The 26,544-nt window shown below is 44.8% G+C and overlaps 1 protein-coding gene across 1 annotated transcript in view; it reads left to right on the forward strand.

Annotated features, from left to right (window-relative positions):
* The first annotated feature begins 21,257 nt into the window (after window positions 1-21,257).
* Window positions 21,258-26,544, forward strand: part of MAP3K8 (mitogen-activated protein kinase kinase kinase 8) — a 29,656-nt gene continuing 24,369 nt past the window's right edge. Inside the window, exon 1 of the mRNA XM_072154078.1 lies at window positions 21,258-21,538. Coding sequence (XP_072010179.1) covers window positions 21,514-21,538 — 25 coding nt within the window. The 5' untranslated portion in view covers window positions 21,258-21,513. The remainder of the gene's footprint in view (window positions 21,539-26,544) is intronic.

The raw sequence follows: 26,544 nt of genomic DNA on the forward strand, positions 1-26,544 counted from the left end.
ATATACATATACATATATTGATATATACATATATTGATATATACATATATTGATATATACATATATTGACATATACATATATTGATATATACATATATTGACATATACATATATTGATATATACATATATTGATATATACATATATTGATATATACATATACATATATTGATATATACATATATTGATATATACATATATTGATATATACATATACATATATTGATATATACATATATTGATATATACATATACATATATTGATATATACATATATTGATATATACATATATTGATATATACATATATACATATATTGATATATACATATATTGATATATACATATATACATATATTGATATATACATATATACATATATTGATATATACATATATACATATATTGATATATACATATATACATATATTGATATATACATATATACATATATACACATATACACATATACTATTTACACTATTTACATATTTACAGTATTTAATTTTTTGGCTGTGGTAGCAAAAATAAGCAGGATGGTCACGGCGGGCAGGACTTAGTGGCGGTGGTGACATATTACGGCAGGCAGGATGGTCACGGCGGGCAGGACTTAGTGGCGGTGGTGACATATTACGGCAGGCAGGATGGTCACGGCGGGCAGGACATGGCGGATGTGGTGGCTATTTGTATGGCGGCTTGTAGTGGCTGTGGCAGATGGTAACTAAGCAGGACTGATGGAAGTGGCAGATGGTAGATGGTGGCAGATGATACTTGATTTTAAACTCCTAAAACAACAGAGCAAACACAATACTATATGTTATCCCTTCTATTACTATAGAAATATGCAACACCCTCGCCGATGCAATGGCGAGGTAGTGCTTGCGAATACGTCCCACCTGTAGGTAACACCACATTACACTACATGGTCCTTATAGGATCAAGGGGAAATTGCAGTGGTTAATCCTGCCTGGCAAGGCAGATGTTAATATGTGATGTAATTTCTATTATCCAATGATATGTGTTGCATCCTGTCTCTGTGCACTGAGAGGTAATTGGAGGAGCAGCCACCACCTGACCAAAGGGAGGTAATAAAACCCCCTAGCCAAGAATGTTCTGGAGGATTCCAGTTCTAGAGGAGAAAGAGAGAAGTCTCTCCCCAGAGAGAGAAGAGAGCAGTCTCTCCCAGAAGGGAGAAGAGACCGGTCCTAGTCAGGCCCTCTGGGTCTGCAGGACACAAGCAGAGAGTAGTTAGCTGAGCAGTAGCTCAGAGACTCTAGCATACCAGACCAGTGCAGGAAGAGCCTAGCCCCTGCCTGAAGTGGAAGATAAGACTAGAGTTAGTGTAGTGAGGAAAGGGGTATCATCTTACCTTCAAGGGTGATACCTGAAGAGATCCAGGACCGAGCTGAAGTATCCTCTAGGACACAGCTGCCTCCCAGCCTGCCCTCCACAACCAGGCTGGTGAACTACATCCTGTGGCTCCCTCCAAATACCTCTCCAGTACTCCACCTGTTAAAGACACGTTTTCTGCAGTTCCTGCCGGTTGCAATAAACGAACTGTAAGTTGTTTTCTTCAACCTCTGTCTCCGTCTGGTCCCTGCTACTACAACTACCCTCATCACCGGCACCCTGTCCATCACCCAGAGACTCACACTCGGGACATTAAGGGGTTGCCCCAGGGAGATCCGCTATAGCAGCCGCTGCCTCATCTTTTCTTGCCAACACCACCCTGCTGGAGACCTGCCAGGCTGTAGGACAGCCCTCCGGTTACCCCGTACCAAGCACCGTGACGATAGCGTGCTTAGGCCGCAACCGCCAGCCACTCCGGTACAGCGGGCCCCGGCTGTCTCCAGGCCTCCCCTTTAAGGCTAGGCCCCGGTGGGGGATGTTGCAAGTGGCGTCACGAACAGGATATAGACTTCTGTGCCTTATTACGGCATTAAAGACTTTCCTTTATTAAAAGACTGTGCTGCCTAACCCTGCTGCCATCCGGGTTTAGGCCCAAGGACTTGTGTGTTTCTGGAATGAACTGTGTTATACTGCTGCCACGTGCGGTCGAGCGCCGCTCCCGCACTCCAGAGGTTAATCCTGGCAAGAACTGTACCAGCTCTGCTACATCCGGCGCTGCCGCGCCCGAAGACTTTTACCTCAGAAACTGTGGCGCAGCAAATAATTCCAGCCCGCCAAAACCTCCACTGGCGGGAAACCCAGATGACGCATCAAGCTCCACCCACGCGCGAAGGGCGCGAACCCCGCCTCCTGTGGCGCAGGAAAAATTAGAGCCTGCCACAGCTCTTGGCGGGAAGGACCTGGACTCCTCCCACTGGCTCGAGGCGGACTTCCTGCCCTGCCTCAGAGAAGCGCCAGAACTGGAGTGGACTTTGGACAGAGAGGACAACGCCATGTGGGGTCCTCCGCCTTTCCCTCCTGTGGAGCGTCCGGAGTTTTATGAGGTCTTAGAGACTATGGTGGTGGTCTCTGCGCAGCCTGTCCGAAGACCCTCCGCGGGACATCGGCTGCACCGAGGATTGACTCGGGCCTTCGTCACCAGGACATGCTACCAAACGGTGACGCAGTATCAAATTCCACCCGGGCGGTTCCTCGTCCCTATCCCGGCTACCATCCCGGTACCGCGGGTCCACGTGGAGGCGCCACGTGGGGAGGCCCCGACTCCTGCTGAGCCAACGCCTGGGCCTAATGTTGCCGCTCCACCTGCTCCGAGGCCTACTCCTCCTGCCGCGCGGCCTGCTAGCCCCGCTGTGGTGGCTCCTGACCCTCCGGTGGTTCCTGCTCCTGTTCCGGCACCTACCTGTCGTCCAAGGAGATCCGAGCCTGAACCGGAGCCACGAGCCCCAGCACCGAAACCTCCGCAGCCTCAAGGCCGAGGTGAGGCCGCCCGCCGGCGACTCCGAGACGCTGTCTCGGACCAGCGACGCCGAGAGAAGGAGGCCCAGCGGTATATGGCCGGCCGATCTACAGCTGGAGCTTGGGTCGAGAAGAATCGCACCACCGGCATGGTCCGGTTCTTCGACAAGCGGAAGGGCTATGGCTTCGCCACCCAGGACTACACCGGACGGGAAGTATTTATACCCCGCCGGTCCGTCAAGAGGCCTGATCTGCCGGAGAGCCTGCACAACCTGAAGCCGGGAGAGTGCATCGAGTTCTCCCTGCAGGAAGGACCTCGAGGACCCTGGGCGGCTGGCGTGATCCGGATCCCCGATTCCGACGAGGACCGCTACTTCCCGCAGGACGACTGGTATGAGGACGACGAGTGGCCGGAGTCTCCGAACACCTCTTCCTCCTCGGCTGCAAGTCCCCGGGCGGTGACCCACGTGAATGCCCCATCCACAGTAATTGTGAGTACGTGTCCCATTGCCATCCATGGGCCGGGCATGATACAGGGCGCCACCCCCACCGGTTCCCCTGCCGGGAGTATTGCCAGGTCCCGCGGCTCTTCTGTGGGAGAAGACATCCCGGCTAGCGAACCTTGTCCGGAGGTTCCATCTAGGCCCGCATCTCCCCTTGCCGGTTACCAATGGGGTGATGACCCGGCCCCGGAAGAACCGGAGCCGGAAGGAGCCGCGGCGCGGCCGCTGGACTCCGTTTATTTTTTCCTGGACCCCTCCGTGGTCCCTGGCTCAGTTGAGCCCCCGGCTGGAACAGCCGACACCCCGGGCGACAGCGCTCCTCCCCCTGAAGGTCCGGAGGATGTTGCTGCACCTGCAGTACCCACTGCTGCCACCGGGTGTCCCCAGCCGGCACCTACTCCCGCTGAGGATGTACAGGATTCCCTGCAGGAGCTGGATCCTGTCTTTGCTGAACCCAGCGATGCAGAGTAATCCCTGAAGGGCTGAAAGCCCTCTTCAGGTACTTTGTCCATTGTACATATTGTATATTTGCTTTTTTCTACCCTATAGAGCCAGAGACAGTCCTGAGACTCTTACCCTTATTTATCTCAATCAAGAGATTATACACTGTTATGTGCTATGATAGCACCCTTCCTCTGCCACAGCAGAGATTTCTTCAAAGGACTCTGTCCCTCTACCCAAAAAGAGGAGACCCTTTGCAACTTTATTGCACTTTTCCCCACATCAAGGGCTGTGCCCAGAAGATGGACTTTCCTATTGGAGACCTTCTGAGAGACTGTTGCCAATCTTGAGGAAAAGTTGCCATGTCTATTGACTATTATATTGCACTTGATGCCTTCCTTTTTAGGTACGGACATTATGCTTGCACTTCCATGCCTTTTCTTTGCAGGAAAGAGACATTCTATGCTGCTACCCTAAGTAGCCTATCTACCTATGTAACGTTGTAACGTTTAAGATATGTACCCATTGGGCTCCTAAGCCAATGTGAGCTTACAATATGCTAGCACCCTGTCTATATGCCAGTAGTCTGCATTAACCCTTTCATAGGCTTTTCAGGTTGTAGTGTGGCTGTGTCGGACCGTCTTTTTGTGTAAAACACTGACCGCTACCTGATCCCTCAAACTGAGGTTTGCACATGGGGGTAGTCCGTAAACTGCGGGTCTTTAGGGGACCGGGGGTGTTACACAGCTAGCACCTGGATGCCACTCATACATGGGTAAGGTTGTCAGTCAGGAGGTACTCGTGTCGCATATGCTAACGCAATGCCATATAATTGCCGCCAGGGAAGAAGCGTTGATCAAACAAATATACAGGCCTTGGTGCAAGGAGTGGATTACAGGACATGACACCACACCTTTCCTACTGTACAGTTCGGTTTAATGGCGTCAGCGACCAACTGTCATACAGCTACATGTTTGTCTTAGTCCGACACCAACCCAGGTGCCTGTCTCCAGGACCATGGGCGGTCTGTCCCTACACCTCACATAGCCTGCACTTCCTAGAAGTGCCCTTAGCCCCCTCTGTGCCCCAAAACATCTGTAGTCGAGCCGAGGGCGGCTCTTTCAATTGCCCCCGGGGTATGCAACACCCTCGCCGATGCAATGGCGAGGTAGTGCTTGCGAATACGTCCCACCTGTAGGTAACACCACATTACACTACATGGTCCTTATAGGATCAAGGGGAAATTGCAGTGGTTAATCCTGCCTGGCAAGGCAGATGTTAATATGTGATGTAATTTCTATTATCCAATGATATGTGTTGCATCCTGTCTCTGTGCACTGAGAAGTAATTGGAGGAGCAGCCACCACCTGACCAAAGGGAGGTAATAAAACCCCCTAGCCAAGAATGTTCTGGAGGATTCCAGTTCTAGAGGAGAAAGAGAGAAGTCTCTCCCCAGAGAGAGAAGAGAGCAGTCTCTCCCAGAAGGGAGAAGAGACCGGTCCTAGTCAGGCCCTCTGGGTCTGCAGGACACAAGCAGAGAGTAGTTAGCTGAGCAGTAGCTCAGAGACTCTAGCATACCAGACCAGTGCAGGAAGAGCCTAGCCCCTGCCTGAAGTGGAAGATAAGACTAGAGTTAGTGTAGTGAGGAAAGGGGTATCATCCTACCTTCAAGGGTGATACCTGAAGAGATCCAGGACCGAGCTGAAGTATCCTCTAGGACACAGCTGCCTCCCAGCCTGCCCTCCACAACCAGGCTGGTGAACTACATCCTGTGGCTCCCTCCAAATACCTCTCCAGTACTCCACCTGTTAAAGACACGTTTTCTGCAGTTCCTGCCGGTTGCAATAAACGAACTGTAAGTTGTTTTCTTCAACCTCTGTCTCTGTCTGGTCCCTGCTACTACAACTACCCTCATCACCGGCACCCTGTCCATCACCCAGAGACTCACACTCGGGACATTAAGGGGTTGCCCCAGGGAGATCCGCTATAGCAGCCGCTCCCTCATCTTTTCTTGCCAACACCACCCTGCTGGAGACCTGCCAGGCTGTAGGACAGCCCTCCGGTTACCCCGTACCAAGCACCGTGACGATAGCGTGCTTAGGCCGCAACCGCCAGCCACTCCGGTACAGCGGGCCCCGGCTGTCTCCAGGCCTCCCCTTTAAGGCTAGGCCCCGGTGGGGGATGTTGCAAATATATTTGTGATTCATGATGACATCTTGTTTTACCTTCTTACTATTGATGTTTCTTCTCCTCCTCCTCCTCTTCCTCCTCCTCCTTCTTCTCCTCTGGCAGCAGCTCTGGTGGTAAATGCTGCTGCTTCTCCTCTCGTTTGGTGTTCAGGCCTAAAAATAAAAAATGTACATCAATATTGTTTCATAGGATCATGTTATTACTCTGTAATGTCTTGTGTTGTTTGTACATGCACCCAATTATCTGTAATGTGCTGTGGCATATGATGGCGCCATAGACATACAGATTTATTATTAACCCCTTACCGACATGTGACAATACTACGTCACATGCCGGGTGCGGGTGCATGGAGAGGGCTCACGGGCTGAGCCCTCTCCATAGCCGGTAAGTCTTTGCTGGATATTGCAGCAAAGACTTACCGGTAACACCCGCGATCGGTGCCAGCAGTGTTCTCCTGCTGATCGCCGCCGGCAGCTTCAAAAAGATGGTGGCGCCTTACATCATCGGGGAGCGGCAATCCGTCTCCATGACAGCCACGGGTCTTCCGAGGCTGCTTCGTGTTAACCTATTCATTACTGTAGTATGGCAGTATATGATAGGATTGTACAGACAACCTAGGGTTAAATAGTAAAAATAAAAAAAGTTAAAAAAAAAAATTATAATAAAAAACCCTAAAAACTCAAATCACCCCCCTTTCCCTAGAACTGATATAAATATAAATAAACAGTAAAAATCATAAACACATTAGGTATCGCCGCATCTGAAAATGCCCGATCTATCAAAATATAATAACGGTTTTTCACTGCGTTTAACCCCGTAATGGAAAATAGTGCCCAAAGTCGAAAATTGCACTTTTTTGCTATTAAAAAAAAATTAAAAATTCTAAAAAAAGTTATCAAAAGGTCCTACAGTCCTAAAAATGATAACATTGTAAACGTCATCAAAAGCTGCAAAAGAACGACACCTCCCAAAGCTCTGTACACCAAAGTATAAAAAAGTTATTAGCGCCAGAAGATCGCAAAATCCAAACATTTTTTTTTTGTACAGGAGGTTTTAATTTTTGTAAATGTATGAAAACTTTATAAAACCTATACAAATTTGGTATCCCCGTAATCGTACCGACCCAAAGAATAAAGTAGACCTGTCATTTGGGGCGCACAGTACAGTGAAATCCGTAAAATCCAAGCCCACAACAATAAGGCACAAATGCATTCTTTACCAATTTCACTGCATTTGGAATTTTTTTCCCGCTTCCCAGTACACGGCATGGAATATTAAATACCACCATTTTGAAGTGTCATTTGTTACGCAGAAAATAAGCCATCACACAGCTCTGTACATGGGAAAATAAAAAAAAGTTATAGATTTTTGAAGGTGGGGAGTGAAAAATTAAAACGCAAAAATGAAAAAGGGCTGCGTCGGGAAGGGGTTAATATTATTAAGACAGATTCTGATAACCCACTAGTAGATTTCTTATTACTGTCTAATGAAATCATATATAATTAAGAGTCTCCTATTAGAGCAGTATGGAGGACGCAGGTGGCTTCTACCTAATCACCGGTTCCCACAGACTTTTTAATACTAATTCACAATCTGCTTTTATTATTAACATGAATGATTCCACTAACTTTTAAAAGTTTATAAAAGTGTATCTGGCTCCCTGATAACAAACTGCATCAATTCATGGGGGCATCCAAATCCCTGTATCATCATCATTATCTCCTCACAGCTCTCATCCCCCAAAATCCTCTTCCCCCTCCTGTTCCCTTCCTCGTGCAGACATGAACTGACCCTGTGCTGCAAACAAATCTCAGTCAGCTCAGGTTGTTAGGAGGGAGGGGGAGGAGGGAGAGCGGTGAGGAGAGAATGATGATGGCACAGGGATTCAGATGTGACTCAAACCAGCTTTCTGGCCAGGTGCATGTTTAAGATACTTTTAAAATTGTGTTGTTTTGGATTTAGTATTAAAAAGGTTATGGGAACCTGTCATTAGATAAAAATATGAAATACTAATATCCTAATAATTAGCCTTAAAAATGCAGAATTTCTAATTGCCATAAAGATCAGGTAAATGTGAAACCCACTCGTTTAAAATCAGGGTCTCACATGGTGGTAAGTTGGGGTTTTGGTGGATATTAGCCCCAGCAATATGAAAGGAGGAACGCCCAAAGAACTTACCTTCAGAAGAGGACCCTTTTTTTCGTAACGAAGAAAAAAGGGCCCAACATCCGATTTTTCCTGCTCTTGTTATTAACTTTCTGGTCTAAAAAAAAAAAAAATCTTTATAAATAATATACAAGATGTAGTATTTCTGGACCTTCTTATGGTGTGAGTACTGAGAGTGGGTGGGGGCTTTGAGCATGGTAAAGCTGAGACATTTACTCATAGATCCAGGCACTGAGACTGTGGTAATCTTCTTATATTTGTTATCCAGGGTTTCCTTTCTTCTAAAATTAACTACATGCGGTCCCCGGGTTACATACAAGATAGGGTCTGTAGGTTTGTTCTTAAGTTGAATTTGTATGTAAGTCGGACCTGTATATTTTATCATTGTAATCCCAGCCAGAACTTTTTTGGTCTCTGTGACAATTGGATTTTAAAAATGTTGGGTTGTCATAAGAATCAAGATTAACCCTAAAGCTTCATTACAGACACCTGTGATAACTGTTATAGCTGATCATTGTAGCCTAGGACTAAAGTACAATAAATTACCAATATCCAGAGGTCCGTTTGTAACTAGGGGTCGTATGTAAGTCGAGTGTTCTTAAGTAGGGGACCGCCTGTATTTCAATTGTGCTAATGAGCAAGAAAGGCTATGGGCATGTTATCAGGGTCCCTCCATGCTGCAGATTCACAGGCTGTTACACTGTGCAGGAGCCGTTTCCCCCTTAGACTGTGTTCTCACTTCTGCTGAGATTACTGGATGTGCAGAGGGAGGGGGAGACGGACATGTGCTGCTGCAGTGTATCAACAGCTTGTAAAGCCAGAGCACTGCTGTTTTATTGGCATAATTTCAAAAGTTGATTTTAGAAGGAAGGAGGCCATGGGTAACAAATATAAGAAGATTATCACAGTCACTGTGCCTGGATCTATGAGTAAGTGTCCCCGGTTTATCATGCTTGACTATGATGGTATTTTTTCTTTAAATGTATGCAGAACTAAGATCTCTATCCCCATTTCCATTTAACATTTCGTAAAATATACAAAGACAACTTACCTTCTAGCAGGGGCTCTGTGTCGCTGTCTGGATCTTTCTCTTGGCCTGTAATAGAGACAGCGTCTATAAGAAAAGCTATACATTTCATGGGCAATTAATCTACAGCTTTGTCCAAATAATTTTATCCCCCAATGTTATGTTTAGAAATTTGAGATGTTGATAAAAAAAATTAATGTTCACAGTTTTTATGCTGTTGTTTATTTTTGTGTTATACACGTGTCTTATGTCATATAGTATGTAGTTATATAAGGGTTAGTGGTTAGCACTACAGCCTTGCAGCGCTGAGGACTTGGGTTTACGTCCCACGGTCAATATCTGCAAACAGTTTGTATGTTCTCTACGTGTTTACGTTGGTTTCCTCCAGGTCCTCCGGTTGCCTCCCACACTCTAAAACATACTGGTAGTTTGATTAGATTGTGAGCCCCATTGGGGACAGGGACAGATTTGGGAAGCTCTGTGCAGCGCTGTGTAATCTGTGTGCACTGTATAAATAAAGGAATTATTATTATATGCTACAAATGTCTGATAAATGTGTATCCATCCTCTCTAAAATTGGGGTACCTTGCCCTTCTTTGAGGGGGAGGTGAGGGGACAGTAGATGTGTGTGACTATAGTCACTGGAAAAGCCACCTCTCCATTCACTCTCTACATGGACATTAAAGGTTTAAAGTCTTGAGACTCAATCTATTAGGCTTAAAGGGTAAAATGATAGAACTTACTATCTATGATAGAACTTACTGTTGATCAGCGGTCACAGGTAATAATAATTGGGGGGAGGGCTTTCACATACCAACCAAATTATGAGACCCCTTAGAAGAAGGCCAGAGGGTTAAGCGTATGTTGGGGCGACACATCATGTGACCACTTGTCTCTAAGTGAGAGTTTGGATAATGTTATAGGAAGTTTGGTGTTTGCTGCTGTTCTGATTTGTAGCTTTAGGTGACTTTGATATTGGTGTTTGTTTTAATATACTTAATATACTTTCTGATATTCACCTTTTACCCTAATGACTTTTTTACTTGCATTAGTGTATAATATGTAGGACAGTTGAGTGTTTAGGGTCACTGGCTGTTATATAGGGGGCATTAGTGACATTTGGGGACACTTACTATTAGTGGTGACCTTGGCTGAAATTAGGACTTCTATTTCCACAGATGTCTCTTGTTCTCCTGTAACACAGAACATTGGATTCCATATTTATGAAATGCACATTTTTATAAACTGTTCCAATGTAACTGAGGTTGCTGTGCAGTCCTCGTCACTGGTGAAAAGGGGCACAGATATGGTAATATTTGTCACTGTTTGGGCTGCTGGGTCTAGAGAGATCCAGTAGCAGCCTCTCATTATCAGTGTTTCGGCGATCACATGTTCAGTCAAGTGACCACCAGGATGCAGAGAAACCTCCTTCTCTGTGCACATGTCTGTCTGAGCCACAAGGAAAAGGGAGAAGTAATCCCCAGCAGCTGCCAGTAGTGGGGGACACAGCTAGTGTAGTGGGGGACACAACGCTCGGCTTTCCCCCTAAAGCTGTTGCTGTAAATATACCCTGGCACAGGATTTTGGGTTCCCTGGCCGCCCACCGTGATTATACAGTAGCTGATCTGCAACTACAGGAAACATGTGAAAATGTATCTTTTATGATGGTGATCCAGGTGTATAAAAATATTGGATATATGATAAGATAAAACTTACTATTAGAGGAGTTGTCATCGTTCTTAGTCTTCATCATTCTTTAGAGTTATAAAAATAAAAGTTATATTGTAAATGAGTAAAACTGATTTGTATTATGCAGAATGTAATAAAGCCTCATCTATGTCTTCACCCTTTCAATCTATCCATATCTACAATACATTGCCTAATCTAATCTAATATTTGGCCTCTATGACAACCAGCATTTCCATTCTAAAGCCCAGTGTGTACCCCATGAGTGTCTAACTCCAATGTGACATGTTTGGAATCCCTAAGAAGACAAGACTAAATCCTGCAGGGTCCTGTGATAGCCTGAGGATGTGGTATCTTCTATGCAGACTCTTGTGTGTCCCATAACAGAGGCCTACTAACCATAGTTCACATGAAGGAAAACTGGCAGGCACCACTCAAGCAGTATCCCCACTCGACACACATTAAGCCACATTAAGCCACAGACCAATCCTGGAACCAGAGATCGCTTAGATCTCCATAAAACAAGTAGAAGAAAGTAACGGCACTCACCCACTTGTTAGAAAAGTGTAATGTCCTTTATTCAGGTGAAGAAGCGTAAAATCACATGCATGGAGAAGCAAGCTCAGTGGCGCTTTCTCAACCCTGTATATTCCCTTTCCCGCTTCTCAAAAAAGATACCCTGGGTGTTAGCTGAAAGAAAATGCAGTGGAACTAAGTGCAAATAGATTTTACAGATTCCATAATTTGCTATAGTACCTGCTATAATTCCGTTCATCTCCCCCTAGTGGAGGCAGCAGGCAGCCAGTTTTATCAATGTTTATAAAATGATACAGGGGATTGTTTCTATAATAGAGTTATAGATTACAAAACTTACATTTTCTTGATACAATAGTACAGAAGTGTCAATAAAGCTGAGATGGTGAGGAGGGCAAGAAGTGTGACTAGAGGAGGCAGCAATGAATAATGTATATTGCCTCTATTATTGGTCTTAGTTGTAGTATCCACTAAAAAAGAAAAATAACAGCAGAAGTCATCAGACGGCTCATCTTTTATTAATTAGTTCAATAATATAGCAAGATCCTCTTAGACACTGAGACCTTTTCTGTGTTTTTTTTTTTTTTTTTACTGTTTTTTTACTCCTCACCTTCCAAAAACCAAATTTTTATTCCATGTACAAAGCTGTAAGAGGGAATGTTCTGCATAAAACTCCTATATTTCTGAGTGTCAGTGTATAATTTTCCATGCTGTGTACTGGGAAGCTGGAAGAAAATTCCAAATGTGGTGAAATTGACAAACGCCTTTGCGCCATTTTGTTGTGGACTTGTTTTTATGGCTTTCACTATGAGCTCCGAATGATGCCTTGGCTTTATTCTTCAGGTCAATACCTTCATGGCGATAACAAATTTATATAAAGTTTTTTTATTATAATAAAGTAGATTTTTAAAAAAAATCATTTGTAGCAAAAATGACCTATATGACCTTTGGATCACTTTTTATTAACATTTTTTTGTTGATAGCAAAATGGTAAAAAGTGGTAATTTGGAGATCGGAGTATTATTTTTTGTTACAATGTTCACTACCTGGAATAATCATTTTTATACTTTGACAAATGTGGAATTATGGGGCGCAGCCATACCCTGACATTTTTATTATTTTTCTCATTTATTTTTATGTCTGGTCTATTAAAGTGGGTTGATTTAAAAAAAAAAAGACTATTATTTTAGGCCCCCATCGGTGCTGTAAAGGGGTTTTCCGGGTTTAAATAAAAATATATTACAACCCAGGGGGGCTAAGGAAAGAAAAAAGAATGTATACTTATCTTCTCCGGTGCTACCAATGTCCCGTGCCCCAGCACGTTGGTAACGTGTCTCTGTTTGTATACAGAGGAAGGGTCCACCCGACCACTGTCACGTGCTGGACACAGCAGTAGATTCCATGCTGTAGCCACCGACCAGACCAGACCAGTTGTCCGATCTAAGCGCCTTCCTCTGTAAACTAACTGAAGCACGCACCCATGGTCAATGGCGATGATAGAACCTCCTCTCCTCTAGGTGTGGAGGATGCCCCCTGTCTATGGTGATGGTAGAACCACCTCTCCTCCAGGTGTAGAGGATGCCCCCTGTCTATGGTGATGGTAGAATCACCTTTCCTCTAGGTGTAGAGGATGCCCCCTGTCTATGGTGATGGCAGATCCTCCTCTCCTCTAGGTGTAGAGGATGCCCCCTGTCTATGGTGATGGTAGATCCTCCTCTCCTCTAGGTGTAGAGGATGCACCCTGTCTATGGTGATGGTAGAACCACCTCTCCTCTAGGTGTAGAAGATGCCCCTTGTCTATGGTGATGGTAGAACCTCCTCTCCTCTAGGTGTAGAGGATGCCCCCTGTCTATGGTGATGGCAGAACCTCCTCTCCTCTAGGTGTAGAGGATGTCCCCTGTCTATGGTGATGGTAGGGCCGCCTCTCCTCTAGGTGTAGACGATGCCCCCTGTCTATGGTGATGGTAGAACCACCTCTCCTCTAGGTGTAGAGGATGCCCCCTGTCTATGGTGCTGGTAGGGCCGCCTCTCCTCTAGGTGTAGAGGATGCCCCCTGTCTATGGTGATTGTAGAACTTCCTTTCCTCTAGGTGTAGAGGATGCCTCCTGTCTATGGTGATGGTAGAACCTCCTATCCTCCTGGTGTAGAGGATACCCCTGTCTATGGTGATGGTAGAGCCGCCTCTCCTCTAGGTGTAGACGATGCCCCCTGTCTATGGTGATGGTAGAACCACCTCTCCTCTAGGTGTAGAGGATGCCCCCTGTCTATGGTGCTGGTAGAACCTCCTATCCTCCTGGTGTAGAGGATACCCCTGACTATGGCAATGGTAGAACCACCTCTGCTCTAGGTGTAGAGGCTGCCCCCTGTCTATGGTGATGGTAGAACCAGCTCTCCTCTAGGTGTAGAGGATCCCCCCTGACTATGGTGATGGTAGAACCAGCTCTCCTCTAGGTGTAGAGGATGCCCCTTGTCCATGGGGATCATAGAACCACCTCTCCTCTAGGTGTAAAGGATGACCCCGTCTATAATGGAGGTAGAACCGCCTCTCCACTAGGTGTAGAGGCTGCCCCTGACTATGACGATGGTAGAACCACCTCTCCTCTAGGTGTAGAGGTTGCCCCCTGTCTATGGTGATGGTAGAACCTCCTCTCCTCTCGGTGTAGAGGATGCCCCCTGTCTACGCTGATGGTAAATCTTCCTCTCCTCTAGGTGTAGAGGATTCCCCTTGTCTATGATGATGGTAGAACTGCCTCTCCTCTAGGTGTAGAGGATGCCCCCTGTCTATGGTGATGGTAGTACCTCCTCTCCTCTAGGTGTAGAGGATGCCCCCTGTCTATGGTGATGGTAGAACCTACTCTCCTCTAGGTGTAGAGGATGTCCTCTCTATGGTGATGGTAGATCTGCCTCTCCTCTAGGTGTAGAGGACGCCCCCTGTCTATGGTGATGGAAGAACTGCCTCTTCTCCAGGCATAGAGGATGCCACCTGTCTATGGTGATGGTAGAACCACCTCTCCTGAAGGTGTAGGAGATACCCCTTGTCTGCGGTGATAGTAGAACCACCTCTCCTCCTGGTGTAGAGGATGCCCCTTGTCTGCGTTGATGGTAGAACCACCTCTCCTCTGTGTGAAGAATATACTCCGTCTATGGTAGAACTGCCTCCCCATTAGGCAGAGAGGATGCCACCAGTATGGATGAATGGTTGGCTGAATTGTCCTGGGGCTATTCACATGCTAGGGGAAACTGCATTGTGCTGGGGTTTCCTATATACTGGGGCAGGGTTGGCTTCAGTGTTCTGGGGCTACCTGTATACTAGGGGGGTGACTGCAGTAAGCTGGGGCTACCAATATACTGGGGACTGCAGTGTTTTGGGGCTACACACACACATATATATATATATATATATATATATATATATTGGGGGTGGTTGCAGTGTGCTGGGGTTACATATATATTGGGGAGTGGCTGCAGTGTGCTGGGGTCACCTATATACTGGGTGGCTGCAATGTGCTGGGGTCACCTATATACTGGGTGGGTAGAGTCGTAGGAACAACTAGGTAAATGAGTGATTCCCTCTCTTATACATCATAGTCTCAGAACCACATGTTTAAGTATTGACATAAAAGGATACAAGATCTAATGATTGATTCTGGAATAATCAAGAAGTGTTATCTATAGAGAGCAACAGTGACACCTATTGGGGCACATTTACTTACCCGGGCCATTCACGTTCCAGCGGCGGCTTCTCTGACAAGCGTTCAGGTCTTCTGGCAATTCATGAAGGTCCTGCGCCCGATGTCCACCAGGTGGCGCTGCTGCGCCGAAGTCCGCCGAGGTGCCCCGGAGTTCATTGTCTTCATCGTGGTGCATGTGAGTATGGCCCGTGCGACCAATTTTTTTTTTTAAATGCGGCGGTTTTTCCGAATCCGTCGGGTTACCGTTCGGCCACGCCCCCCCGATTTCCGTCGCATGCATGCCCGCGCCGATGCGCCACAAACCGATCGCGTGCGCCAAAATCCCAGGGCAATTCAGGGAAAATCGCCGCAAATCGGAAATATTCGGGTAACACGTCGGGAAAACGCGAATCGGGCCCCGTAAATGACCCCCATTGTCTCTTTATGGTACTGTTTATTCTCCACACTATAGAGCTGATAATTTGAAGGTATAACACACCGTAGTAACCTTAGACTGTGCCACACACCAACATAGGGGGGCAGATTTACTTACCCGGCCCATTCGCGATCCAGCGGCGCGTTCTCTGCGGTGGATTCGGGTACGGCCGGGATTTACTAAGGCAGTTCCTCCGCCGTCCACTAGGTGGTGCTGCTGCGCTGAAGAGCATCGGAACGCGCTGGAGTTCACCGAGGCCGGCTGAGTGAAAGTAAGTGCAAGCTCCGCGACACATTTTCCGTTTTTAAATGCGGCGGTTTTTCCGAATATGTCGGGTTTTCGTTCGGCCACGCCCCCCGATTTCCGTCGCGCGCGTGCCGGCGCCGATGCACCACAATCCGATCGCGTGCGCCAAAATCCCGGGGCAATACAGGGAAAATCAGCGCAAATCGGAAATATTCGGGTAACACGTCGGGAAAACGCGAATCGGGCCCTTAGTAAATGACCCCCATGGTGTCTGAGATGACTGTTATATACAACTTCTCAGAAGTATATAGGTTTATCTAACCCTAACAGCTACAGTGTTGATGTGTAAAAATCATGGAATATCAAGTACTATTGTACCATGCACCCCTCCACATTACTTGAGACACCTTGACACAAAATTAATATTCCTAGCTGGTTATGTAATTTTTAACTCACAAATGGAAATAAGACTCCATGCAAGATATTAACAAACTTTTTTCTTTTTTAATAAACTGATAATAAAAGTGATGATTTAAAGTTTCATTGACCAATGGGTTGCAGTGAGATCATGAAAGACCTAAATAAACCACAGTTCACACACGAAAGACACCAACAGACATCAAAGTCTTCTTAGACGCAATATGAGGACAGAGGGTGATGCCGGTACAAATATTACAAAAACCTGGGAGTTCTGGATACAATCTGTATATTTTTGAGTAGTTGCCATCACTGTACTGATGTTTTATGGATATGTAACTTGCCTGTGGTTCTAGTTTTGAGATTCTCTTAAATGTTCAGGTGAGCTGTATATTGCTATTTGTAACTTTCATTTTAATTTATATATGTATCCAGCACACTGCCCCCCAGTATATATGTATCCAGCACACTGCCCCCATTATATATGTATCCAGCACACTGCCCCCACTATATATGTATCCAGCACACTGCCCCCATTATATATGTATCCAGCACACTGCCCCCAGTATATATGTATCCAGCACACTGCCCCCAGTATATATGTATCCAGCACACTGCCCCCACTATATATGTATCCAGCACACTGCCCCCATTATATATGTATCCAGCACACTGCCCCCAGTATATATGTATCCAGCACACTGCCCCCCAGTATATATGTATCCAGCACACTGACCCCAGTGTATATGTATCCTTCACACTGCCCCCAGTGTATATCTATCCTGCACACTGCCCCCAGTATATACATGTATCCAGCACACTGACCCCAGTGTATATGTATCCTGCACACTGCCCCCATTATATATGTATCCAGCCCACTGCCCCCAGTATATATGTATCCAGCACACTGCCCCCCAGTATATATGTATCCAGCACACTGCCCCCAGTATATATGTATCCAGCACACTGCCCCAGTATATATGTATCCAACACACTGCCCCCAGTGTATATCTATCCTGCACACTGCCCCCAATATATACATGTATCTAGCACACTGACCCCAGTGTATATGTGTCCTTCACACTATACCAGTATGTATGAATCCAGCACACTGCCCCAGTGTATATGTATCCAGCACACTGCCCCCAGTATATATATGTATCCTTCACACTGCCCCAATATATATGTATCCAGCACACTGCCCCCACTATATATGTATCCAGCACACGGCCCCCAATATATATGTATCCAGCACACTGACCCCAGTGTATATATGTATCCAGCACACTGCTTCCCAGTATATTGTATCCAGCACACTGCCCCCAGTGTATATGTATCCAGCATACTGCCCCCACGATATATGTATCCAGCAAACTGCCCCCAGTATATATGTATCCAGCACACTGCCCCAAGTATATATGTATCCAGCACACTGCCCCCAGTATATATGTATCCAGCACACTGCCCCCAGAATATATGTATGCAGCACACTGACCCCAGAATATATGAATGCACCACACTGCCTTAGTATATATGTATCCAGCACACTGACCCCAGTGTATATATGTATCCAGCACACTGCTTCCCAGTATATATGTATCCAGCACACTGCCCCCATTATATATGTATCCAGCACACTGCCCCCAGAATATATGTATGCAGCACACTGACCCCAGAATATATGTATGCACCACACTGCCTTAGTATATATGTATCCAGCACACTTCCCCCAGTATATATGTATCCAGCACACTGCCCCCAGAATATATGTATGCAGCACACTGACCCCAGAATATATGTATGCACCACACTGCCTTAGTATATATGTATCCAGCACACTTCCCCCAGTATATATGTATCCAGCACACTTCCCCCAGCATATATGTATCCAGCACACTGCCCCCAGTATATATGTATCCAGCACACTGCCCCCTAGTATATATGTATCCATCACACTGCCCCATTATATATGTATCCAGCACACTGCCCCCACTATATATGTATCCAGCACACTGCCCCCAGCGTATATATGTATCCAGCACACTGCTCCCTAGTATATATGTATCCATCACACTGCCCCCATTATATATGTATCCAGCACACTGCCCCAGTATAAATGTATCCAGCAAACTGCCCCCTCAATACATAGGTATCCAGCACACTGCCCCCAGTACAGTCATGTCCAAAAGTTTTGAGAATGACACAAATATTATATTTTCACATGATGTGTTGCCCTCTGATTTATCACATGTTTTTATCACATACAGAAATACAAGTACAATCATATTATCTGTAACAAAAGCTTTTATTGACAGTTAGAATGAGTTACTGCAGCAAGTCAATATTTGCAGTGTTGTCCCTTCTTCTTCAGGACTCTGCAATTCTCCCTGGCAGCTCTCAATCATCTTCTGGACCAAATCCTGACTGATAGTCGTCCATTCCTGCACAATCAATCCTTGCATTTTGTCACAATTTGTTGGTTTTTGTTTGTCCACCCGTCTCTTGATGATTGATCACAAGTTCTCAATGGGATTAAGATCTGGGGAGTTTCCAGGCCATGAACCCAAAATCTCTATGTTTTGTTCCCTGAGCCATTTAGTTATCACCTTTGATTTATGGCAAGGTGCTCCATCATGCTGGGAAAGGCATTGTTGATCACCAAACTGCTCTTGGACGGTTGGGAGAAGTTGCTCTTGGAGGACATTCTGGTCCCATTCTTTATTCATGGATGTGTTTTAGGCAAGACTGTGAGAGAGCCGATTCCCTTGGCTGAGAAGCCGCCCCACACATGAATGGTTGCAGGAGGCGTTACAGTTGGCATGAGACAAGACTGGTGGTATCGCTCACCTTGTCTTCTCCCAACAAGCTGTTATCCAGATGTTCCAAACAATCAGAAAGGGGATTCATCAGAGAAAATGACTTTACCCCAGTCCTCAGCAGTCCCCTCCCTGTACCTTTTGCAGAATATCAGTCTGTCCCTGATGTTATTCTGGAGAGAAGTGGCTTCTTTGCTGCCCTCCTTGACACCAGGCCTTGCTCCAATAATAGATTGGTGACTGAGGTGCAATCTTTCTAGCTGCGATACTCTTCCCTGTTAGGCCAGTTTTGTGCAGTGCAATGATGACTGCACGTGTTTCTTTAGAGATAACCATGGTTAACAGAAGAGTAAACAATGATGCCAAGCACCAGCCTCCTTTTAAAGTGTCCAGTGGTGTGATTCTTACTTAATCATGACAGATTGATCTCCAGCCCTGTCCTCATCAGCACCCACACCTGTGTTACTGGAGCAATCACTGAAACCATGTTAGCTGCTCATTTTAAGGCAGGCCTGCAATGAAGTTGAAATGTGTTTTGGGGGAAAAAGTTAATTTTGGGGTTGCATTTAGAAATTAAAGATTTAGTTTTTATAAAGTTTTGGCTCATTGGTTTTATGTCAAATATACTTAATAGAAATAATATAAAAGGGTATTTTACTATGGTAAGAATCAGCCTTATAACCTTGCCAACCTACAATGAAAATGCACGTCTAAGTTGGTGGGTAGTTCCCGCACCAGGATGTTCCCTTTTGTCCTGCACCAAACAGTCACCGAGACAACGTGTGGGAGCCTGGCTGCATGTGACAGCTGGTATTGTGATATTCTGTGATATTCTGTGCAAGACCTATCTCTCTGCATTCTGCATGTCCGCCTATGTATTTGCATAGTATATTAGTTTAATAATAATAATAATAATAATAATAATAATTCCTTTATTTATATAGTGCACAAAGATTACACAGCACTGCACCGAGCTTGCCAAATAAGTCCCTGTCCCCATGGGGCTCACAATCTAATCAACCTACCAGTATGTTTTTTGGAGTTTGGGAGGAAACCGGAGGAAACCAATGTAAAAGTTTGAATAAGCGATCATATGATTCAAATCACCAGAGTCACCAAAAGTGAAAAAAAAATAAAATAAAAATTTTTAAAAAGTCTTCTAAATGCCCAATATATTATAAAACTCCCATATAAAATTAAAAATGTGAAACCCTGTTCCTGGTTCATTTCAAATTCTCCATCTTGGTAAGAACGCATTGGAATGGCTTCAGAAGGTACAGGAAGTGAAAAAAAGGATATGTTTTTAAAGTGTAAAAAACGGATGCTACAGATGAGACGTATATGTCAAAAAACGTTGACAGATGCCAAAAAATGTATCAATGTATTGACAATGCATCATACGTCAGCTGGATACAAAAAATACGTGATGTGAACCCAGCCTAAGAAGCGCTGCTAAGTAGGAGGTAGGGAGATGATAAACTCAGTCACTTACATACATTGGAATCTGCTTTGTAGGTGACAATGCCCCCCTTCCCCCTTCTATGTCCCACATATGGTATGTGACCTCAGGCTGCAGCACTAACCCAGTCACCTGCTATGTAAGTTTACTATGACCCCTAGTCACAAACTCTGCAGCCACCCACATTGCACCCGACTGCCCCCTGAGATCAGTGGTGGTCCTACAATGCAGACCCCTGGCCCCTTCATGAAGTGATTAGAACAACCTGCCAGTTTGCCCAGGGGCCCCATACCAGGCATTGTTTTGCAACTTTCTCAATAAAAAGCCCAAAAATCCTGGAAGTGATGCAAGTTCTCTCTCTTATCTCTGTCGAAAAACCTGCGCTCGTGGTTAACCTCTCGTTTACTGGAATGCTGGCATAAAAAGTTCAATTTACTCATAGATTGTCAGCTCTTGCGAGCGGTCACCTATTATTAATACTCTGTAATGTCTGATTTTGTTACTATACCCCATGCCCCATAATCTGTGCAGCGCTGTGGAATATGTTAGCAATATATATATAAATAATGATTTATTATTGTTTTATAGATACATTATAATCAGATTTAGGGAGTGAACAAGTCACATAGAGCGATATTGTTATCATATCATTCATTGGAAACAGAAACAATAGACTTGTTTCCTTTGAAACGAGTTTCCTTTCATCACGTTGTTGCTAATATGTAAAATATTATGAGCCCTCCCCGGGGGTGTCTACTTATATTGGGGATTTCCACTGGGTGGCCCTAATGCCTGAGATCACTTTTCAGTTTGTCCCTGTCGGGTGAGGATGTTTGTTGGTGTCTCTCTACGCCTGGCGGCGCTGTAAAGGGTTAAATTCTCCTTCTGTTTCTGTTCTCATCATTTCCTGAAAGAGCACTGCCTGCTTCTTGAGAAAAACTTCCTGCCTGGACTTTCCAGCATTGAGCTGCAGGCAGAGCAAGCGAGCGGGACATGGGAGCTGTGTACATGCTCAGTCCTGGACTACGAATGGGCAAGTGACTTCCACTGTCCTAGCCATGCTGGCACATATGGAGTGTAAAGGTAAGTCGCAGCCTATGGACATTCATTTATGGACTATATACTCTACTCTACAAGTTCACGGTATGAAATCTCCCCTCTGTATCTACTACAAGACTATCTTGCGTGCATTAGAGTGCAAGCTCTGAGGTCAAGGATCAGATCTAAAGCTGCATTCTCTTTGCATTTATTTTAGTTGTTTGTCTTTTTTGACTCGGTTTCTTTTTGTGTGTGTTTTTTACTGCTTGTCAGGTTGTCTCTAGTAGCATGTATTAGTTTGCACACAAACTGCATTGCAGCCCATGGACATATAGCTAGTCACCCATACTACATTGTGCATGCTGGAGCAGGGGGGACATACGTTAGTGGATTATAATATAGGTGGTTTGGGGGCAGTAGCCGAGGGCCCAAGGCTTTTAAGGGGCCCGTGGCCAACCAAACCACCCACCAAATTTTATACTGAGAAGGACCTTCACCCGTACACCTGTTCCTGCTTTCAATTCATATGAGCCATTTTAGGAACTTTCAAGGTCCTCCAAAGGTCCTGAAACCGCAGATTGAAAGCAGGCAGAAGGGGCGCATCCTTAATTCCCCAAGAAGCTGATTCTAGTACCAGATGTAGGAAGAGATTCCAGACTTGTAGGGGCCATAATAATCATACAGCCCAGGACCCATGACAGTCTTAATCCGATCCTGGTGACATACATTGTATTTGGCTGCACAACCTCTGTCTGCTGCTGTAAAGGCTGTGTGTATGAGGATATTCTCCCTTACATTCCCTTGGAATATGCCATGACTTTCTTTATTTTGGGAAAAGTTTCATTTAAAGACATGGAGGAGCAGTCTAAAGCTCATGGACATCTATTAGGACTCTACTCTGATGTAGAGATGTCTGCATGCGAGAGATCTTAGAGATAGGATCTGCACTATAGATGATGTCAGTGACATATAATTAAGTGATATTAATAGTATTGCCGTCATGTTCTAAGTGTGTGTGTACGCTGGTGACAGGTTAGCTCCCGTGGGTGTGTGGCATCATGCGTGGAGCAACCTAAAAGGTCACCCCAGGTTTTTGTCTTCTGATGTGGGGGGGTGATACAAATCCACAATTTAGAAGGACATGCTGACTTTGCAGTTTCACATCCTCTGAAACCACATTTTAGGATAACCCCATGTGTAGCTTCTCTTGCACTTGGTGGCACCAGCAATCCCTGCCAGTATTGCAGATATCAGGAAACTGTATCTGGAGGCTGTATCATATACCGTGTTGGACTGGCCCACCAGAGAATCGGTGGATCCTCCAGTGGGACCAGGTTCTAACCTAATACTACACCTTTCTACAAGTCTGGTAAAAGATGACCACTTTTGAAGACTAATGGAGTGCACTACCTGATGGGACCCCAGGAAAATTTTATCTGCTGGGCCAAGGAGATGCAGTATGTAGAATTAAAAGGATGGTCTTGATTATATATGGTCTGTATCATATCCATCATAGGGTCTAATGCATTAAATTTACAGTAACCTAGATCTCTAAATGCTGCAAGTACAGACCATACTGGAATAGACTGCAAAATAAGTATTAACAAATACTAATAAATTTGCTGCAACTTTTACTTGTCCGAGCAGCAGGAAGGTAAATCCGTGCCGCTATCAACTAGCAGAGGTTTGTGGTGGTCTCTGTCACATATCATGGTGTATGTGTTGGCCTCAGGAGGCCGTGTCGCACTTACTAAACCCTGTCCACTTTTGGAATTGCAACAAGAACAATGGGGAAAAAAATCTACAAATTTTAATTTTTCCTGTGTGTGTGTGAATGATACTTCCACCAAAATATGTAACTGTTATATGCCATTTTTTGGTGGAAATCCCTCCTGTGGTTTTCTGGGGGAGGATTCTAGCCTCAGCTTGTGAAACCACACTGTTGGGTGGTGGCTATGATAAGGGGGAAGCACCACATAGTAGAAGGTTTATCTCAGATACTTTGTAGCTTACTGCAGCCAAGAGGGGCCAGGGGCTTTTAAATCACCTATTTAAGGGCTTGTCCACTTTCAGCAAATAATTGATATTGTTGGTGTAATGAAAAGTTATCAAATTTTCCAATATACTTTCTGTATCAATTTGAGCAGATCAACTGTGTAGCATCACATTACCAGGGATTCACCTGTGTGACATCACATGACCAGGGATAAAACAAGCTGCGCACCTGTGTGATATCACATGACCAGAACTATAACAAACTGTGCACCTGTGTGATATCACATGACCAGGGATAAAACAAGCTGCGCAACTGTGTGATATCACATGACCAGAACTATAACAAACTGTGCACCTGTGTGATATCACATGACCAGGGATATAACAAGCTGTGCACCTATGTGACATCACATGACCAGGGATATAACGAGCCGTGCACCTGTGTGACATCACAAACCAGGGATACAACGAGCCGTGCACCTGTGTTACATCACATGACCAGAGATATAACGAGCCCGGCACCTGTGTGACATCACATGACCAGGGATATAACGAGCCGTGCACCTGTGTGACATCACAAACCAGGGATACAACGAGCCGTGCACCTGTGTTACATCACATGACCAGAGATATAACAAGCCCGGCACCTGTGTGACATCCCAGGAACAGGGATATAATAAGCCATGCACCCGTGTGACATCACATGACCAGGAATTTACAAGCTGTGCACCCGTGTGACATCATACACTCGGGGATATAACCTGTTGTGCTCCTTGTGACATCATAGTGTTTATCCACAATGGAGCTTGCAAGCTGAAATGTTGAAAACTGTGAGGAACTGATACAGAAAGTAAATGGGGAAAATTGTATAGCTTTTCATCACACAAACAATATCTATTATTTACTGAAAGTGGACAACCCCTTTAACCTCTGCTACCCAGTTTGCAACTTCACATGAATATTAATCAAAGGTACAACTATTGAGGAATAAACTGCAACAATGTAACCAACTAGACCCAGCTGTGAGAGATTGTAGCTGCTGTAATGAGCAGCCACATCACAGGGGAGGTTAATGGATGATCCCTGGTGGGTAACCACTGACTCCGGGGAGGTCGGTTTCCTAGACTACTCCATAAACCTTCTTGGCACTGCTACACGGGATTCTATTCTGGGCTCTGTTTGGCCGTCTTCATCTCCTTTACAATATGATTATGTTGTTTGTAGCCTGGATCACATTTCTCTAATATGTTATGCCTTGAAGTCTAATCCCATTTGGCTTTACGGTTGAGCATCTCCCCGCATTTTGTTACTATATATGGAGGGCAGAATTTTTGGGATTCCTGACTGGAATTGTCTTTCAGTGTGAGGTATGGATGAATCATGTGTAAGATATCCTGCTTCTGTGTTTTGTGCATAGGGGTTCAATGGGAACAGCAGAACAAATACATTCCAATGTTATAATGTCATCCATGTTCTTAGATGATGCCAAGGTGTGGAGGGAGCTGATGGGAACAAGTGCAAGATTTTACTATTTTTAAATTTTCTATTTTCTATTGAATATGAAAGTCTTTTTCAGATTTTTCTGCAAAAAATGTTGCAACTTATGATTGATCAAGTGGCCAGTGAGGGAAATAACCACACTTGTTTTTCCCTACATAATGGGACTTTCCCTCCCGACCTTGAGATGAGTAATGTGCGTCCTTGCAGGGCACAGATTATAATATTTGTCCAGAATTGTTGAATTTAGATTAAAAAAAAATATAGGACACTTTTAGGTGATGTTTACACACAGTGATTCGCTGGATTTTTTGTGGAGTCATAGATACTACAGCTAGAAATTTTGTTGTGGTTGGAGATCATTGTTCTATAGGAATATGTGAATATCTCCATGCTCACAGTTTTGCTTTATGACTTGTGTTTTCTGTGTTTTTTTTGTGGTGAGTGCATTTTGTTTCAGATGTAACATGATGTTAGTGTGATCTTTTTACAAAAAATATGCCTTTTGGGTTTTCGATTTAAAGGGATTGTACCATTTTTGCAAGTTATATTGGGGATAACTAGCTGATCTGACTGCTGGGACCTGCACCAATCACAAGAGCGGACCCCAAGCATTCTGGAAAATGGGGATCCGGTTCTCACTAATGGGTGGAGCAACTGGTTGAGTATTGGTCCTGCTGCTCAATTTATTAGAACTTTTCACTGAGTTATCTGCGGCAATCTCATAGACAGTGAATGAGCTTGCCATAGGCAGCAAAGTGGTATTCTTAGCTATTGCTGACTGTGTCATTTATTGAATGTAGCAGCAGGAGGCACGCTTCACTTCTTTTCCAACCATAAGTGAAAATGGGTGGGGGTCCCCGGCAGTTGGACCCCTACTAATCAGCTTGTCGTAGCTTGCAAAACTTGATACTACCCCTTTAAATCCCAAACCCAGATGCTATGGGGTGGGGCATTTATCAATTCCGGCGCCTGGTAGCACTGGAAACGTGCTATAATTTTCAGTGCTTTTCAGTGCTATGATTTCCAGTTAGTTTGTGGCGCAAGGGATTAATGATTTGGTGCACGGACAAAAAGGTTTAGAACTGTCTTCCCATTCATGGATGTGAAATAGAACTCCCTGGACCAACTTTTAGCTGGTAAAATTGTGCACCAAAAATTGTGCCAAAAAAAACGAGTCGGAAAAATAGAAGAGCTAGAAATGTTTCAGATTCACAAGTGGCATTACAATTGTGTATGTCGGAAAAGCAGCAAGTTTCTGGCGCTGACGCATCATAAATAAGGCGCAAGAAGCGCAGCAAGGAAAGAAATTTCTGCCTGTTTTCCGTTTGAAAGTCGATCATAATTGTCCCTCTATAAGTTCTATGCTCTGTGTCTCTGTTGACATTGCAAAGTCCATCTTGTAGTGAAGTCATAAGAGGAAAGAAAATTACCATGTTAATGTAGCCTTTTGGACTGAAGCCATATAACTAGGGAGTGCAGTATTCACCCTATAAAGCAGGAAATTCACATTTACTCTTGAATTTCCCATTCTATAACTCTTATGCGTAAAGGCCAAG

This window comes from Engystomops pustulosus, chromosome 5 (genome assembly GCF_040894005.1).
Source record: "Engystomops pustulosus chromosome 5, aEngPut4.maternal, whole genome shotgun sequence".
NCBI lineage: Eukaryota > Metazoa > Chordata > Amphibia > Anura > Leptodactylidae > Engystomops > Engystomops pustulosus.